This window comes from Bombus fervidus, chromosome 5, assembly GCF_041682495.2.
Source record: "Bombus fervidus isolate BK054 chromosome 5, iyBomFerv1, whole genome shotgun sequence".
NCBI classification, from domain to species: domain Eukaryota; kingdom Metazoa; phylum Arthropoda; class Insecta; order Hymenoptera; family Apidae; genus Bombus; species Bombus fervidus.
In genome coordinates this window covers 107,311-127,066 of record NC_091521.1, presented here as the reverse complement: position 1 = coordinate 127,066, position 19,756 = coordinate 107,311, and the positions used below count along the sequence as shown (strand labels likewise).

The following is a 19,756-nucleotide window of genomic DNA, read 5'->3' as shown; positions in this document are numbered from 1 at the left end:
AATTGTTTTCATTTATTTCTTTCCCAACATAACCGACAATCTATACATTAAATCGCCTCAAGTCCTAAGCGCTTACATAAGGAAATTATTCGAACTGAATATTTAAATGAATTTTACCTAATATTATTACCGCGAAATACCTATTCTGAGCTTGTTTGAAAAAGTGAATAGTGAATAGAGAATAGTAATATGAAAGAGTCGTGTGTAAATATATACGCGCGCGCGCATTCAAATAACGGATTGTGAGATCTTTTTTCTTTTCTTCCTCCTCTTCCTCCCTTTATCTTTTTCCCCGCTAATAAGGTATTTCTTTTGCGCGCAACATCAATATATGCGATTTCTCCGGCTTGTTGACAAGTATGTTTCGCTTTTATGAAAAATACTGAATGTTCATTTCAGTAACTTGTCTATTTTGCATCGGAAGGAAGAAAGAGAGCCCGTGTACATATGTGAATGTGCACATAAATCGAGGCAACAGCCACATACAAATTACGTGCAAATATAAACAAATTTTTTAATCATTTCAATCTTGCGATGCTTTTTTATGTTTTCTTGAAATGCATATTGTAAGTAAAATATCCGGTCATGATTGTGTACTAATATTAAGATGAAGAATCACCAAAGAAAATATATATGTATATCTGAAAGTACGGTAGCGCTTCGAATTGAAATTGTTGTACATATATAACCACAGTTTGCTAGTGTAGTTAACATAAAAAGTTCTTGGAAAAGAAAATAAAAGTTAAAAGAGCAAAAGTCAACAACAACCACATTTCTCTCACTCACTCACTCAACAGTCAATCGCTTAATCACTCAATCACTCTCTTGTCTTTCTGTTTGTTTGTCTGTCTCCTCTCTCTCTCTCTCTCTCTCTCTCTCTCTCTCTCTTTCGAAAAGTACAAACTCTTAAGTTACCGCGCTTAATAATAATCGTTCGAAAGTATTATTCTAAGGAAAGTTGTCTCATTACCCCTTTCTTTTTTTCTCATTATTGCGCTTTCAAATCAGTGGCGAATATCGCTAAATCTGTCGTGGTATGTCTTATCGTTAACCCCTTAACCTACAACGTCGAGCTAGATTCGTGGTGCGTCTTTCGGGCCAAACATAAGAAACACGAGTTAGACTCGTGGTACGTTCTTCGGGCAACATTTTTTTTTCTTGATCGCATTTGGACGCGCAGATATATTTTCTTGAAAAATATTAAAAGGATACCCTTAAAAATCTTGTTCCATGATCAATTGGTAGTAATTATTTATGAAACATCTTGCAGCAGACCGTCAAATAGCTCGACGTTTGACCAATCCTGCCGATGGTTATGACATGCGCTGTTGGAACTTAAATCGTAGGGCAAGGGGCTAAATATAGCAAATAATGAAATAGAACTATAAATCATGCACAAATATAAATCACGTTATATCACATTCAGCGATATCGGACCCCCATTTTGAAAAAAAATAAGCACGAAAGACATGTTTCATCAGCAATACCAAATAAGGTAAAACATAAGATATAAATCAATCATTGTACCATCCATATTATTATGCAGATTTTTCATAATAAAAATTCTTCATTTCGTTACTCTTGAATTATTTGAATTATTTGAACCCTATAGGAATCTTGTATTATCATAAAAATTTCACTAATCGTCATTTTAATATCTTTCATATAAGCCTTCACGTATAACTCGAATACTCGGTATCAATATCGTATAGGTTGCCAAACACCGGTGGTTTCATCCCGGCGATAATAATGGGGCCGATTATCACGGAAGACGGTGACAGCCGGAAACTGATTGTCCTGTATGTACTTGAGTGTTGCGCGTACCTAAGGCAGAACATTTCGAAGAGCATGAATAAAAAAGAATCAGGTATAATGACAGATTAGAAACATTTATCCAATGTTGATCTTGTGATCGTTCGATCGATCGCATCGCATTACCTGTGATACAAAATGTGGCAGTTCAACTTCCGGCGCAGTCGAAAGATGTTGTAGAATAAACTGATCGGATTGGGCTAACCAGAGATCGACCCCTCTTAAAGGATCATAGTTGAACGGTCCGATTCTAAGTAAACCAAGCGTACAGTCGTAAACATCCAGAACCTATACAACAATAGACAATCCTTTATGGGTTATCAACAATACGTTGCAAGTAATTCAGGTTAAAGGTGCACGTAATAAAATCGTATTTAGAATTGAGATTTACATATTGCGACTCCTTCGAAATACTTGCGTACCCACCTGTTGACCTCCGGTTAAATGCCTAGCGCATCTCAGCGCCTGGTCGGGTCCCTTGTCGGGGAAAGTTGCAGGGAAAATCTCGCCTGTTTTTACATTCAATCCAATACCATATATTACCGGCCAATGAGTGCTACCTCTTATTGTAGTGTTCAATTCGCCTACACAGCAGATAGTTAGATCGATCTCCACTGGCTGCTTGTGAAATGCCGCTAAAAGTAATGCAACTTTTTTATACTTTATCTAAACAGAAATGATAAAAAAAGAATGACCGGGGGGAGGGGAAGAGGAGTTGTGTTGGTGGTGGTAGCGGTAGAGAAAAAACTTACAAAGAATATTGCAAAACAATTCTTCGGAATAATTTCTTGGATCGGAATAACCACCAACGAGTTGTAGCTCCAGACGACCCTCTGGAAATCCAAGGGCGAGTTCTGTTACCCTCTGGATCATTGCTGCTGCTGCATCTTCTGTGCCAGCACCATCCAGGTGCGCTAACGCGGCAGCACCGGAACCTAAATCGCATATTGATTCACAAACGTATTCAATGAATGTGCGTGCGTTTGCACGCCCGCGCGTATCGAACTGTTGTCATCGTTTATTGGCGCAATTAAGCGATAATCGAAATCCTTATGGTAGGGCTTACCGGAATGCCTCACAACGACAATTATACAGGTAGTCATATCATCCGAGCCAATGATGCTCACATTTTCTGAAACAAAAGAATAAGGAGATAAAAGGCTAAACTTAATTACTTCCAGGACTTATAGATTACTGTTTTCTTTCTGCAATTCGTTTGCCTCTGAATGAGATTGGAGTTAAAGAAAAAAGCAATGACTGCGAATGAGATACGGAGAAAGTTAAAACTGATGACTTTTTCTAGTAACGGCTTGTTTCATTCACATGAGAGCTAAAGTATCGCTAAATCTACTCGGTTCTTTCTTGATCTAACTGGCTATCGGTCTCTCTCTTGATGGTATATTAGTTCGCATAGCATATACATGTATTTGTGTTATTTTTCAATACTGAAATGCGTAGTGTGTTCTTTCGGAAGATTCTCGAATAAGCCAAACTGGAGACGGCATCTAGTCCAGTAGAAATCGCTGCAACTAATATTATGTAGCTGCAGGCATTACTGCAGGGTAATTTCCTCGTTAGTTAGATCAAAGACAAAATAGTACGCAAGGATTACGCTGTTTAATTATACACGTGATTTGTCATCAGAGGCGACAATATTGGCTTTCTGTTAAACTAGGGCCGGTTGTATGAGTACATACATATGCATGCATGATCCACGGTGTGATTGACGGCACTGTCTTTAAGTCAACTAACAAATATGGAATTACAAATGAAACATAAACATTTCTATTGTAAATTTATGTTAACAGTTTCTGATTTCCAGAATTAGTAACTTATGGTGGCAATGATACAGTGTACGTAGAAATGCAATACTTTTATATTTTATTTAAATATTCCCTTTTTCCCTCTATTATCTTTTTTCTTACGCACGCACGTACGTGCATAAAGGTATATGTACCCGCAGAAAAATCGGGGTCAATTACATGAGTTGTACAAATGAATGAAATGGCTCATATTTACTGTCGTGTGGCAAAGTAGCGGCCATTTCCCTTTGACGTACGTAAAGAAGTCCCATCGGTCCCACTAATTTTGCTGGCATCGAATGAAGTTGGGCTGCAGTTTCACGATATACCGGATGAGCTACGTACAGCGATCTGCTATCCGTTGGGATGTCCTCTTGTAGGACTCCGTTTACCACCAGCACCATTCTGTGTAACAAATTATGCAAGCTTCGTTAAAAATCAGAATGATAGTAGTAAGCAGTAAATCATATACAATTCTCTAGTAAGTCGGAATAGAAATAATATTACGACAGGACATTCTATAACGTAACTCGTAACCATAACGTATTAAAGAGCGACACTGATTCATATATGTTCAATTCCGAGTAAACAAGCGTAACACGTACAGGTAAATCGCATTAATATTACTTCCTTTATCGATATTCTTATGGAAGAAAGAAATGGGATAGATCTTTAGATCGTTGAATAATCTACTAAAAATAAATATCGCGATAGAAATGAACAGAACGTATATGGAGCGCTGTCGAGAAAATTTGGCCATACATACATACATGTTAGATGCATCTTTTTAATAGGGTATTTTTCTACGTATCTAGGTTTACGATCTAAAAAGTATTACGACAAAGCTGTTTATGAGATCGATGGGTCGAAGATCATCGGCAAGCATTGTTGGCACTCAGGCTCTGCCGTTTGCGTTAATCGTATTAACGATAAAACCTCAGGATAATCGTGCCAACCAGCCAGCCAGCCGGTCAGCTAGTCAGTCAGCCAATCAGCTAGTCAGTCAGCCAGCCAGCTAGTCAGCCAGCTAGTCAGCCAGCCAGCCAGCCAGCAAGTCAGCCAGCTAGTCAGCCAGCCAGTCAGCCAATCGGTCAGCCAATCGGTCAGCCAGTCGGTCAGCTAGTCGGTCAGCCAGTCAGTCAGTCAGCCAGTCAGCCAGTCAGCCAGTCAGCCAGTCAGCCAGCCAGTCAGCTAGCCAGCCAGTCAGCCAGCCAGTCAGCTAGCCAGCCAGCCAGCCAGCCAGTCAACTAACCAGTCAGCCTCTCCTCCTAATTTACTTGAAAGGTTAAGGTCATTTGCCCCGAATGACATTCTGTGTTTAACCTTTCGTTTGTTTAACGAGATTACTAACAAACCGAGAAGCGAAACTAAAGCGAGCTTTCTTGAGATGTACCACCTCGTTGCTCATTCCTAAAATGATTTCCTATCAGTACGTTTTTTCGATTCTGATAAAGATCAGAAGATAAAAGTATCTAAATGTAATTAATTTGGCGATCGGTCTTTTCCCTTGAAATTAATATCGACACGATTAATAAGTGGAAACAGGAAACGCAAAAGTGAGAAACGGGAAACGCAAAAATAAGAAACGGGAAATGAACAGTTTTCTGATCAATGAATAGCCTGTGTGCCTATATGTACATATTCTGAAACATATACATATAATACTTACGTATGATATAAATATATTTTATATAAAACCAAAATGTTTTGATTTGAGTCGACTTTCACCGTTTATGTATATTTTTATCATATTTCGATCGTAATTTCGTCAAACTTTCGAATAAAACACACTGCTACATTTTAAGCATAACATACAAATGAGAGAAAGAGAAAGAGAAAGAGAGAAAGAGAAAGAGAGAGAGAGGGAAAGAGAGAGACAGAGAGAGTGAGAGTGAGTGAGAGAGAGAGAGTGAGAGGGGAGCAGGAAATGTAGCTCAATGTGAGAAACGTTTTCATTTGACTTCTTTTCATCTTTTTAAAAAGCTCACCTTTTAAAAAGAACTACGAGGTGGTTACAATTTTCCAAATAGAAGAAACTTTTCTTGATAGAAATGATATTGTCGAAGAGCCAATTTGAAAGGTTGAAAATTTGAAAATCCTTAGTGTTTCTTCGCTAACTAGTCGATTTTTGATTTGCCGAATTCGTAGCTCTGTAATATACTCGGTTAGTTTCGATTGATACTGGATTTATTAAAATTGTCTACACATTTCCATCGATGACGTTCAAAGCAACACAGCAGACAGAGCAACATCGGGAAATTTTCGAGCAGAAGTTTGATTCATATTTCATAGGTGAAACGAATAATTTGTAAAATAACACAGATATACACAAAGTCAGAGCGCGATTAATCGTAGTATTTAATGCACACAATGTCTACGTAATAGAAGAATGAATCGCGATTCGATCGCGAAGAAATATTTGAAAGAACATGAATCCCAAATCAAGCACACGACTACGACTAAGCATTCACAACAACGTTTCATTCAATCGTCGTCTCGGTTAGGCTGAACTCATTAACAAATCGTGCTAATTATGGCTTCTATTATCGGTTAAAATGCCGATTGGTTGATCGGTGCGATCCATACACGGGTAGTGGGATGGGTTAAAATCCAGTCGGGACCAATCGAAGCGGGTGGTACCGATCAGATATCAAGTCGCCGCCGCTGCCGTTGCCGCCGCTGCCACCGCCGCCGCGCAGCCGACATCACCATCACCACCACGAATAACAAAATAACATGTTTGCTTCGCTTTTATACCTCCTCTCTTATTCTCCGTACCTCGAAAAGTGCTTTAAAATCAAAATCTTCTTTGCACAATGCTTTTTTCTTTCACTTATCTTGTAGCTGGTGTACCGCTTACAGATGATCGAAGCTATTACTAGAATAGTGGTAACATACTACTCTGCGTCTAGTTCGATACACTATAGGTGTGTATGTAGGTTTATCAAAATTCATTAAGATACTAAATTAGTTTATACTTTATATATATACTTATTTATATATATATATTAATTATACTTTATTATATATATATATATATAGTCATTTGAATCAAAACATAACAAAGTAACAAAACAAAATTTTAAAACTGAGATTTGATTTCTTACGTTTGAAAAAGTTATTCGCGAAATGAATTGTCCATACTCTGACAATAATTATTTATGTACCTATCTCAAATTAAATACATGATAAGTTATGGAGGAAGATGGTAAAAATCGTGAACGGCAGATAAACATCAGAATAAAGATGCGTTGAGATTATGCTTGATTATATAAACTGTATTTTAATGACCTTTATCTCGATCGGTCGACATAATATATGTATGTATTCTCTTTTTGATATCCCTAACCTTTCTTATCTTCTACAGAAAATCTCTTCTTCCCCAAAACATTCTTCAGCTATCGTATAATATAATAAATCTGAGAAAATGAAATTTCATAAAATTTCTTAAATGCGATCTTTAGTCACTCGTCAGAGTCATTTGTTTAACATTGTGTTTATTCTATGCGAGTATTTGTAATTTGTATTATAATTTTTTTTCATTTTGCAAACGTATCGTTTGTGTCGTACGTATATGTTTATACAGGTGGGTTAACAATATTCTTGATTTCATAGGGTATATCCTTCTTTTTCGCACAACGATCTTTTGTATATAACACATGGAACACGAATCAGATACAAACTTCTGTAAGATATAGAAAATGAAAATGACGTTCGCAGTAAATAAAGATTAGTGTATCGTTATACACCAAAGAACTGTCGTATTCGTATTTGTCGACAACGTAGCATATAAATAGTCTTTCTATTCCTGTTCTTTGCGATTTCTCTGTAAGTCATTATATCCGACTTATAAATATAAAAATATCGTTTCGATACCTACCGACAGAACACTATTTACTCATGGGAGAATGAATAATGAAAAAAATGCAGATTGCAAGTATATAGCCATCCTTGTCATCCTGTATGATTTTTATCATCAAAGTTAGTCAGATAAATAGATAGCAAGAATTAAATTTAGCTGAACGAAGAATTATCGACGAAATTATCGAGGAAAGACAAAAAGAAAGGAACAAATGTTAAATCGAAAGTGAAAAATGATCAGTCGTAAAAAAGGGAAAGAAAAAGGATCAAAGGAAAAGCGGTGGAAGGGCAAAAGAGAGAGAAGGAATGGAACGAAACATCTTGGTTGTTCGTGACCATAACCGGCGAAGAGGTTAGTAATAGGTTGGTTGGTTGGTTGGTTGGTTGGTTGGTTGGTTGGTTGGTTGGTTGGTTGGTTGGTTGGTTGGTTGGTTGGTTGGTTGGCTGGTTGGTTGGTTGGTTGGTTGGTTGGTTGGTTGGTTGGTTGGTTGGTTGGTTGGATGGCTGACTAGCTGACTGTGCAGATCGAGCCACACGGAAATCCACTTGAAAAGTAGCCATTACCTTAATTATTGGTCTTTCGTAGAGAGACTATGTGCACGTTAGCCAGAATACGATGCGAAGTGTGTTGGTCGGTTCTCCTGTCCTGTACAATTGGTTGAGAATTCCTTTCCACGACATTTTGCTCAGAATCTATCGTTAACTTCACAAGCTACTTGTAAGGATAATAAAAACGCAAAGAAACAAAAACGTTATATCGTCTAACGAAAGTATTTCGAAATCGTAAAAAAGCAATCGTAAAGAGTGATTAAAATAAAAGCATATTAGTAAAGGAAAGATATTCGCTAATAAAGTTAATATTCATAATAAAATTAGAAATAAAATAAAATTTGCATAGCATTTGAAGGAACGTTCGAATGGCAACATGCGAGAAATTGGCCAAGTATGTACCTAAATCTCTCTCGATCAGATTTTTTCACATTTACACGATCCTTGCTGTTTTCGAGGGTATAATTTCGGAACGGCATACCAGAAACTTGGTATCTGCTCCCCCTCGCTCGCCCGCTCTTCCTTCTTTCTACCGATTACTCGCATAATGCACGCCAACTACGTAGTTACACTCGCGCCACGTTACATGTACACCTATATACGGCTGAGTGTAATTACACAGCTAGGATGCGGCCACGCAGTTATTTATTTAACCGTGCAAAGGGCCGTAGCCATTAACGGGTGCCTTTCCTCGAATCACCTTCTCTGTGGGGCTGGTATTCTAATGACTGGTGATTTCACTGAGAATCTCTACCAAGTAAATCTAAATGACTACGCGCGACTTTGCCCGAGCAAAACGAGCATTTTTAATCGAACAATTTTCCTCTTTCTATCGTCCACTACCATGTGGTATACCATATACACCCATCATTCACTTTTCTCCGCTTTATCTTCTCCTTAACCGATCATGATTTATTCTGTTAAATCAATTCAATTCGCTTGATTAAATTAACCAATTAACAAATTACCGTTATCATTATCGTTATCAGATATAGATATAGATTTTGTTGGGTAATTGAATCTTCAAATCTAAAATACAACGATATCAATGCCATAGCTGATTAACTTCATCCTACTACTACAGTCCGCGGTATTCGCAAGGATATGCGGGTGCAATGCAATGAATATTTGTGTTAGCGTTATTATGCTATAGGAAAATGGAAGAATGATCGAAATGCGTGTTACGAAAGCCCCCCCTCCCCACACACAATTCCATACTGTTTGTATACGATATACTGTACTTGTAGTATACAACGTCTGGTAAGCGGGGACAGCGCGAAAGACCAATGGAAAATTTCACACTGTGCCGCCGTCGCGTCGGTTCGATTGCAGACGTCACGAGTGAAATGATAAATTATTATTACCAACAGAGAATTGTTTACGCGAAATAAGGAGGAAGCAAAACGAGAAATCAAGTAACGAAATCGAATCATTCTGTGATAACAACACGAAAAAAGGAGGTCGACATCATTTAGTAACGCGTTTTATCTTGGGTGGAATTGACTTGCGAGTGCGACCAACTTGTGTCGTAACTTGTAACGACAATTCGATAATTTCACTGTAAAAATTTTCATTTATTTCTTTTCTTTCTGGTTGTTCGTGCACAGCGAATCCAATTGCAATGATAATTTGATCGTTTTTTCCTCCAAGAAAATTGTTACGATTTATATACAAAGAAGCAAATTATTAGTGCAAAATTTCAACTGACTTTCATTTGTAGCCAAGCGTTTTATCTAGTCATGCACCTCATCGTCGATATCAATGGATAACTGAATTTATTTTGAATTTGGCGGGATCTACGAATCGAAGAATTCCGATTTTAACAGATAGCGCGAATAACGAAGAGTGAATGTTACCGTTACCATCTATCGGTATTTATCAATAGTTATAGCAAATATTGTTTATTAAAGATATGAAACATCGCGATTAAATATCTATGCAATAATATTTAACAACAATCGTGCTCCTTTATTTGCTTTTATTCGGTTGGATATGATTTTCTTCGTTCTTTTTTCGATTATTCGATTCAATAGATTAACGTTATACGGGGAATGAATATCTACTACTACTAAAGAATATCTAATCACTACTACTACTACTACTACTACTGCTACTACTCCTACTACTCCTACTACTACTACTACTACTACTACTGCTACTACTACTACTACTACTACTACTGCTACTACTCCTACTACTCCTACTACTACTACTACTACTACTACTACTACTACTACTACAGATTAAAGTAATCGTCGCATCGCAAATGGTTTCTCTGCATGTTCAATGTAACAATAAGAATCTGCAGCACGTTCAATGTACAATAAGTTTTCGTTAATAACGGTACGTTTGTCGATGAATTAAAATTCTCGTTGAATCACTAGTCCATGTATGTAATTGTACATGTATAATCCAAGATACAAAATTTATCGAAAAGGTTATCAACGGAAACCGAGCAAAAGACATTCTAACTCATCGATTTGCTTTTTTTTATATACATATGTACGCACGATGGACATGAATAATTACCATTTACAATTCAAAGGGATTCTACGCGGTTGGTTTTTTCCTCTTTCTAGATTACAACTAAAACATCTTGGAGAAATAAATGACTAAACCGTTTTACGATAAGATTAGTAGAGAACACGATCATCCTACATAGTACGCCGAGAGAGAACCGACAATGAATTGAAAATAGAAAAATTCACTACGTTTGAGTGACGAAGCAATTTGACGATGCAATCCGTTTTTTTTTCCCAATACGCGAATATCCCGATTAATTTTATGGTCGTACATAATAATCATGAATATTCCAATACGGTATGATTAAAGAATAACCGATATATGTATTATTCTAATTATCTGAATGAACAAACATTGAAACATCAAAACAGAAAATATGTATGTATTTAGTTAGATAAGTAAGAAATAAGTGAAATCATGAATACAGTAAAGGGACGTATGTAAGTATTTATAAGTGGTCACCGTGATCAGTCAAACTTTTACATCTTCGTCTTATGCCCAGTTCTTTATCTGAAACCGAAAAGAGCCAGTCTGAACTAAATCGAATCGAATCGAATCAAAAATTTGTACAATAAAAAAAAACACGGACAGCAACCTGTTCGGTTTTAGCAGTTAGAATTATTGAATTTATAGTTTTTCCGTAGTTGGAACGGGAGACGATAACGCACATAATAAACGTGCTCAGATAACGAGTAGCCGTTTGAGCTAACGTAGTCCGATAAACGGTGCCCAAATACCATATGTATATACGTACATAAAAGCGACCATCATCTAAAGCGGACCAACCACAAACAACTATTTACCAGATCGATTATCGAACATTCAAGTCTATCGATATCCTGACACTTTATCTCGACGTGTTCGTTATACGTACAATGTTTGTTATCTAACGATTTCTAAAATGATTTTGTTTCAATGCAATGTTCTTCTCTTACCGAAACACTAATAATTCAAAGGATAAATATGTATCAAGACTTTATATATATACTTGACATAAAAGAAAATAGCGATTACAATATGATTACATTTGAAATGTAGATTTTAAAAAAAACCAAACAGCTGAAAATGTAATATAATGTAAAATCGCAAGTTCGCCCAAACCCGAAAGAGGAAGACTAAGTAAAATAAATAATATGGTTAAATTTTTAGTCGTTTCGATTCGTTATCGATATGGGAGTGTAATCGAAATATTGGATCGCAAGCGTTTTTTCATACTCACTTTACGATTCTTCGGATTTTTCTTCAAACTAATCGACACGTTCCTGCCGCCATTTTTGAAAAATATGCTGCGTTTGGTATTGCTTACGTTCCTTTTTTGCTTTTCCTCCTTCAAATTTTCACGATCTTTCTGCAATATTAAAAAAGGAAAAGTTTTGAAAACGAAGCTTGAAAACCAGCTCCAAATTTATGATTTGAACATTCATTCAATTCAAACGTTTTTATCGTGCTTTTCCTCTTTAAACTTGGTCCGTTGGTATTCCTTGAAACACTCATAAGTCATATTGGTTAAATACGCGCATGTATTTGTTGCGTGATATGTATTTCCTATTCGAGTGAAATAAAACGAGACATTTTTTACGTTTAAGTCTAAACACTTTTCCATCTCACTCCACTTGTTACATCCACAGGAAAGTTCTAACAATTGGAATGACTCATCGCGGGTAACGGTAAATTATACCTACGTTCATTCGCTCTAACTTAGATATTACAAACATCATAAAAACGCATTTACGTTGATGCGAGGTTTACTTGGATCATACGAATCGATTAAACAATAGGAAATAAAGCTGTTGGTATCCAAATCTTTCTAAAATTAAAAAAAAATTTTGGACAGGTCGTTTGTTGGTTGTGTCGTGAATTGCACTCCACCCTGCTTACGCCACGTTACAGGAAACCAAATCCAGCGATTCTTATTTTCTTTTCAATACTTTCTGGTTCCCCCACTGTCTAGCGTTCATAGAAAGAAGAAAACACACACAAAAAAAGAGAGAAAGGAAGAAAGGAAGAAAGGAAGAAAGGAAGGAAGGAACCAAGTACATATGCCGTATGCTCTCAACTAACATAACTATAGTACCTATACATACGTACAATCGTAGTAAGTGAATTTGCATACAGTAGCCCAGCAAGCCTGCAATCGTCTGATTCCCTACATATTTATGCGCTACGACTTCCTCCGATTGTTTATAAACGTATTCGTTTATACTGGATGTACAATGTGACGAACTTATATCCTTTTTCTTTTTCCTTTTTTCATATACTCTTGCGCGTACAATATGCAGTCGACTTTAATCGAAACACTATTAAAACGCGTTCTATATTTCTGTATTTGATACGAAATTATCAATTTGTCGACAGTTAAATATCGAAAAATTAGTAACTACGTTTACCTGCAAACGGTAATGACAATTATAATTCCATAATCACGCTGATCTATTATCAAAATGTGTGATTACGCGCATCTAAACCTTGCACGCACGCAATTGTATAGGTGAAAAGAATACGGATAGGATTCACGGCGTGAACGGCGCGTGCGTGGACACGGACGTAAGTATATGTGCACGTACACCACAAGCTAGTCCGCATTCCACGAGTGGAACAACCGGTACACGGTCCAGTGACTCTCAAGTTGCATCTCTCCAAGTTGTGTTCAAATGGGATGGAATCGTTATGCAACAGACAACAGAAGACGAGAGTCAGTGGCCCGTTGGATTCACGGAAGGTGAACTGTTCTTCCGGGTCCTCTTCTCTTCTTTTCCTATCTCACTACCTTTCTCCCCTCTTTTTCCTCTTTACTCATTTCATTCGTTTAGTTTCGTCACTTTCACAGCGAACACGCGCTTATAGTTTGCGGATGGATTGAAATCGAAAGTCGTACTGTCCGTAACACAAAAGAAAAATGACGCACACCTGTTTCTTACAGATAGTCGTCACTTTTTTCCCTCTTTCTCTTTGGTTTCTTGATTTTCTACTTTTCACGTGTATCTGTGTCCTAATTTTACGAGATAGCATGCTCTTCCACATCCGCGTTCATACAGCTACAGTTAAAATGCACTTGTCTTATCGATCCGAACAGAACGCACTTATCTAACGACTCGCTTAACCGTGGTATTTTCTTTATTTATTTAAAAAATGTTCTTCTGTAAAACAACGATAATCGATTTGATAGAATAATAAATTACTACGACTCTATCTTTCCCTGGAATACGTCTGAGTCTGAGGATATCAGTGCCAAAATATCGGGTCGAAAAGTATTAGTAGGACAATCGTGGTGTAACTCGATACCCTCAACGCTAAGTTTTGGCAACAATTAATATTTTGCAGGACAGTAATAATACGTTCGTAAATCTCTGTGAGCGATAATTATCTAGGGAGCTAGAGTGAATCTAAATTTCTAATCTCCCCCTCCTTCCTACCCTTTCTCTCTCTCACTCTCTCTCTCTTCCTCTCTCTCCCTCCTTCATGCTTCGAGCTAACAATAAGCTTAAATCTGAGTTTCTGATTTATGTAGACCCCGTAGGGAGTGCAGTTACCAGGCCTCTCTACACTCTACACACTACACACACCTTCTTTACCCTCAACGCGCATACGTAGATACGCTTCTATACATATATCCACATACGTAGCGTATATACTATATACGTAACTACATCCATATGCTTACATCTATTCCCGGTGCGATGTTGCAACGATACGCATGTACGCAAGACACATTATCCTATTAGTCGTACTTACCTATACGTGTCGATGAAACGCATCACAACATATTCCTATGAATATAAACACCGAGTGTGTGTATCTGTTTAACCGTAGTGCGAATGAATTTGTCCAGACGCATACGTAACGATGCGTCAACGAAACACATATATGCACTTAAGATCAACTTTTATACAACTGTTGTCAAATTTTAATTGGACTTTATTGAAGTAAAAAGTAATCTACGGTAATAATATTTTTATGTAAAAGTTTTTTTTAAAGGGAATGATCTCTTATTTCCAAAAATTTCTACGCACATGTACTTAAAAGCAACTTAAAAGAAAAGGCGTCGGCGAACAAATATATAAAATATAAAAGAATAAAAAAATTAAAAATTCGTTCAAAATATCTCATGTCCGATCCGATCGATACAATATTTCGTTTCGTGTTTAAATTCTGCGTCTAATTTGATAGGATGTTAAAACGTCAATGATACTGCATTGAAATATAATAAATTTAACAATAATATCAAATTGCATTCAAAATCACCAACAATCGATAAATATGAAGATCTAAAAACAACTAGAACAAAAAAACACCACTCGTATAAAGATGTATGCGATGCGAATTAACGTTAGAAAGAGGAAACCGAGTCGTATCGAATCATATCGAGTCATTGAGTCGTGCATAACATTGAAACGTTACGGAAAATGATGGTATATCGTTGGATGGCAACTGGTAAGTAAGTAGCTGTCACAAATGAACTAGCGGAAGAGTAAAAGGTTAACACCCTCTACTAGCCTTAAGAGCATCTTAACTCAGTTTAGTCCGTGACTTAAGAGAGTTTCGAGAGCCGAGAGACTCGTGTATCCACCACTACTATTATCACCAGCTCTACTCTTAAATACACATACAGTATACGTCCATATTCTCATCTCCCTGCCGCCGCACTGCCTTTATCATCATTTGAAAAGACTCAAAATCTTATATTTCCAATCAAGATACCTCTGTTTAATCATGTTACTGTTTCCAATTTCTTCTAACCTTCTTGATGATTACTCTTAATAGAATTTTGCAAAAAATACAAAAGAGCGAAATATCTACCGTATATACTTTAGTCTGGCATATTTGTTTTCTTCTCCTTCATTGGAACGTTTAAAAATTTAATAATTATTAAAGTACCAAAAAAGATTAAGGTTAAGATTAAGTCCGTGAGATTTTAAAACTGTGGCAGTTTATGGCTCGAGTTTGTGCGAATACCGGGGATTAGTTACAATTTCATACTACGAATCACTTTAATATTTTCCTATTAAGCCAGTAAGTACGTGGTTACGTTGCACGAGTTCCTATTATAGTTGCAGAGGAATATATAATATGATCTAAGTATATACTATCCTGTAATATATATGTCCATACATAAAGTACATTGGTGTATATATTAAACATGTACACGAAGGAATACTTAAATTCTTTTCAATCATATATGAGTATGTGCGACGAGTCTAATAATAATTACGCGTATCTAATGTTCAAGAATAAAAGTAAAAACTGCGAGATTTCGGATCGCTACATATATACATATGCACTATATTTCAATCTCCATTGAACATATAGAGCTATTGAAATCAAATTGCTACTTTTTTTCTCCTTAAGAACTATAGAGATCGTTTAATTAAAGGATTGCTCAAAATAGAATTAGTAAGAGCAATCATAAACGATGGATGAATTTTTGTAAAATTCTCTTTAAAAAAAAAGGAAATAAGTAAATTGCATGAAATTAACCGTATTTCATTAAAAGAAGATAAAACAACAGTTTCAAGAACGCAAAATAAAAATATACAAATTTTCCATAAAAATCGTAGAAATAATTGAAAGAGCGAAGAAAAAGGAAAAAGAAAAGGTAGAAAAAGATGGACAATATAAGATTGAAGAATGGCAAAATATTAGGAAAGAGAAATGAACTTGGACATACAGAGTATATAGTAGGGCGAGTAAAGAGAATAGAAGAAATAAATATAAAATAAATGAAAAAAAAATGAAATGTACAAACGGTAAAGTAAGTAAAAAATTAGACGCGTGAATATATCAAAAAAATGGGTCGACGATTCTGGTTAGTGGTTAATAGTTATGGACCATGCATAACTATTCTAATCTAAATGTAGCTATGTAGCTATGTGATCTAACTTAATATTATTATATAATAATATAATAAATCATGTAATCTGAACGTAAACTAATCTAAATGTAACACCTATAGCAAGTATTGTATACACACGTGGTGTTCAAGAAAATGCTTGATACCAAGAACACACGTAGACAAGATACAACACCGAAGCCTCATGGCTTCAGGGTCCCAGCCACGGCCAGATTAATGAAGTTCATTCGCACAGTGACTCTCAATCGTTAATCGGTATTTCATAAAGCTATTTTAGTTTTCGCTATACCCAACAATTCTTCTTCTTTTTTCAGGCTTTAATTATAAAAAAATTCCGGTAATATTACAATTAATAAAACAACTGATAGTAATATACCACTTCTTATAACGAATATTTCTTCAAATTTTGCCATTATATAGTCATATAGTTTTATCATTAATACAATCTCATCAAAAAATCAACTTGTCGGCTAGCTTCAAGTATTATATATATATATAATTATTCGCATTAAGCATATATGTCTGTATGAACGCACGGTCTTTTCGCGAACAATTAAGTTTCATCGTCCATCTATTTTACGAGTCAATTTTGTTCTGTGCCTAATAATTCAAGAATAACAGGAACGCAAAAGAGTATCTTCCAATCGATGTTTAAGTGGTCTTACTTTTCAATATTCTTCATTTCTAAGTAGTTTTCAAACAAGTTTCAGTTCAAACGTTAATGTAATATTTAAATTAAGTAATTTCACTTATATAATATTAGGCAAGCACAATAAAATATTGTTTCTTTCTTTCATCAACAAATGAGATAATTTATGTCATCTAAACATTTTATAGAAAAGTTAAATCCAGGTTTACGGTACGATATACTGATATATCTATCGACCGATTAATCTACAAGAAAGCAACATTAAAAGAACGAAAGATGAAAAAACAAAACAGAAATTGATTGATCGACGAAAGGACTTATTCCACATTCAAATAGCATTACAATACGAGTACACTGTATACGACGCGCCGATTCCCTGTATGCCTGTATGTAATGCGACACTCGGCTTCGATAGTGTACACGTTGTCGCTTGTAAATTGTGCAAGTTGTTCTACGACGCAATTTTCCTACATACATATGTATACAGATATGTGCACCTTTTCACTTGATATCGCTTGTATACCTCCACCTTTGCATACTTTACAATGCGTATGAAAATTGGAGAACGTAGCGTTTATATGCTCTGTTTCATTTTATCTCAATTACCTTAGTAGATGTTAGAAATTAAATAAATTATGCTCATCTTTGTTTTTTAGATGCGAGTATTATCATATCTGCATTACTTGTATGTGTAAAATTATAAAGCAATTCTAACGGCAACTACACTATTCTATTAGACCATTTGCAAGTCGCAAAAAATTGTTTACAAACACATTGTCTTGACGATTGACCCCTAACGTTTACAAATACGTCAGAAACATTTGTGCACCGTGGCGTACTGAATACAAAATTATAAGAATTTGTCAGAAATTAAAAATCTGTGAAAACCAACATTTTTTGTGTAATATACTTTTAATAAGTTTCAACATCGACGATGACAGCACTTACCACGTTACGGCAGCTGATTGAACAAATGTTGTCCGATTTTGCAAATAGGTGATGAAAATGTAATGTCTAGTAATGTTGAACCTGCATTCGACAGGGCAACGAGGAGATTGTTATCGTAAAATAGTAGTTACGCAACAAGCAACTGGTTGTATGTATACACACGCGTTGTAGTCGATCCGAAACGAAACGTCAGTGGTCACACTGTCATCGTCACCGTCACCGTCACCGTCACTGTCACCGTCACCGTCACCGTCACGGCCACCGTCGCCGTCCTCGTCACCGTTACCGTTATTGTCGATATTGTCGTTCACATTGCTAGCACATAATGTTATCGAGCACACGCGACGTAATAACTAACCAACTCGGACTCGTTTAAAGCTTGAGAGCGAACGAAACGATGGAATGACGAGAGAAAAAAACTGTAAAGATATAGATAGAAGAGATACGATCTGATCGTGGTAGTCGTGTCACTTACGATTGCCAGTTTCACACAATCCAAACAGAAAAAGTGAGGCGCTTCGAGTGACAGTTAAACAAAAATTCAATAAGACTGAACCGACACGTTTTCTTTTTCATTACAATTACTCACACAACATCTACATCGTCCGCACTAGCACTCGCGTCTGCACTCGACCTCATCGTCAGAGTCGCCTCCTCTCCTATAATCTAGCTTCGTTTGTTTCCGTCATTCTTCGACTTTCGCGGCAACAATGGCGCCTTTTGCGATTCGAAATTATGTTTCAACTAGTTCTAATTACAAAACCAATTGATATTCTATAGTCTAAGCTTTCTTTTTTCGACAAATGATAATTATTATTTATTGCTTGTTACTTATTGTGTAGTATTCTGAATGAACAAGAAACAAGACAGGTATAAAGCATTATAAAGCATTTCACTTTAATATGTGTATTTATTTTCATGCTTATTGCATATGTATCATATATAACTAAAAATATATATCAATAAAAAGATCGTTATCAAATCTTTTCACAATATCCATTAAGGGAAGTAATTCTATAATTTACTTTAGAATTTCATAGAATCTTCAAAGTAAATTAAAAGTAAAATATATAACTACGTTCGAATATAATCAATTTTTATATACTTATATATATTTATAATTTCTATCAGTGACACAATGTACCGATGTAATATATTTTTTTAAATACAAATACTGTCATATTATATATTCTCACAATGTGTTTCCTAACTTTTATGTTTCGTGAAAACGTTGTGTAATATGTTATTGCCTAATATGTTATATTAAAGATGAGATACCTTGTTTATCCTTATATATATATGTCGGAGTTGAGTTGTTTGAGCTCCAACGGGTGACCCCGTTGTCCTTTCATCTCCGACATATATATATATATATATATATCATTGTACATATTAGGGGCGTGGTTGTAAGGTTGTTACTGGGGAATCTACTATATCGACATATGGCACTCTTTAATATCCGTTGAATCACAGTTGAATTTGGATGATTCATACGACGTAGCACAACTATAAAGATACATACATATAAAAACAGAATGCGTGAGTGAGCTGAAAAAGCGATATAGGAATAGGAAGAGAACCCTGCATAGAAATCCCTTGTGTCCTTCTCTGATAAAGTATGCACATTCGTACAATAAATATGCAAGTGAAACACCGATCAACGAGCGGCGCCAGTGTGTATGGCCGATTAGAGACGAGTAGAAAGAGACCTCTATGCAGCGTTCTCTTCTTATTCTTATATCGTATCTACTTGCACTGTTTTAC

At 36.0% G+C, this 19,756-nt stretch overlaps 1 protein-coding gene across 6 annotated transcripts; it reads right to left on the bottom strand.

Moving 5' to 3' along the window:
• Positions 1–1,518: 1,518 nt before the first annotated feature.
• Ntan1 (N-terminal amidohydrolase 1) lies at positions 1,519–18,628 on the bottom strand. Of its 6 annotated transcripts, XM_072003750.1 has the most exons (9): positions 18,468–18,628; positions 17,993–18,073; positions 11,767–11,895; positions 3,832–4,019; positions 2,879–2,944; positions 2,565–2,747; positions 2,239–2,447; positions 1,939–2,100; positions 1,519–1,824 (listed from the first exon to the last, which is right to left on the bottom strand). In XM_072003750.1, exons 4-9 carry the CDS (start codon positions 4,016–4,018, stop codon positions 1,699–1,701), a joined length of 933 nt encoding a protein of 310 aa, XP_071859851.1. In that variant the 5' UTR covers position 4,019; positions 11,767–11,895; positions 17,993–18,073; positions 18,468–18,628; the 3' UTR covers positions 1,519–1,698. The 6 variants fall into 6 exon arrangements, with proteins under 6 accessions (XP_071859851.1, XP_071859852.1, XP_071859853.1 ...); XM_072003751.1 differs by lacking the exon at positions 17,993–18,073; XM_072003752.1 differs by lacking the exon at positions 17,993–18,073 and having other exon boundaries at positions 18,582–18,600.
• Positions 18,629–19,756: the final 1,128 nt, after the last annotated feature.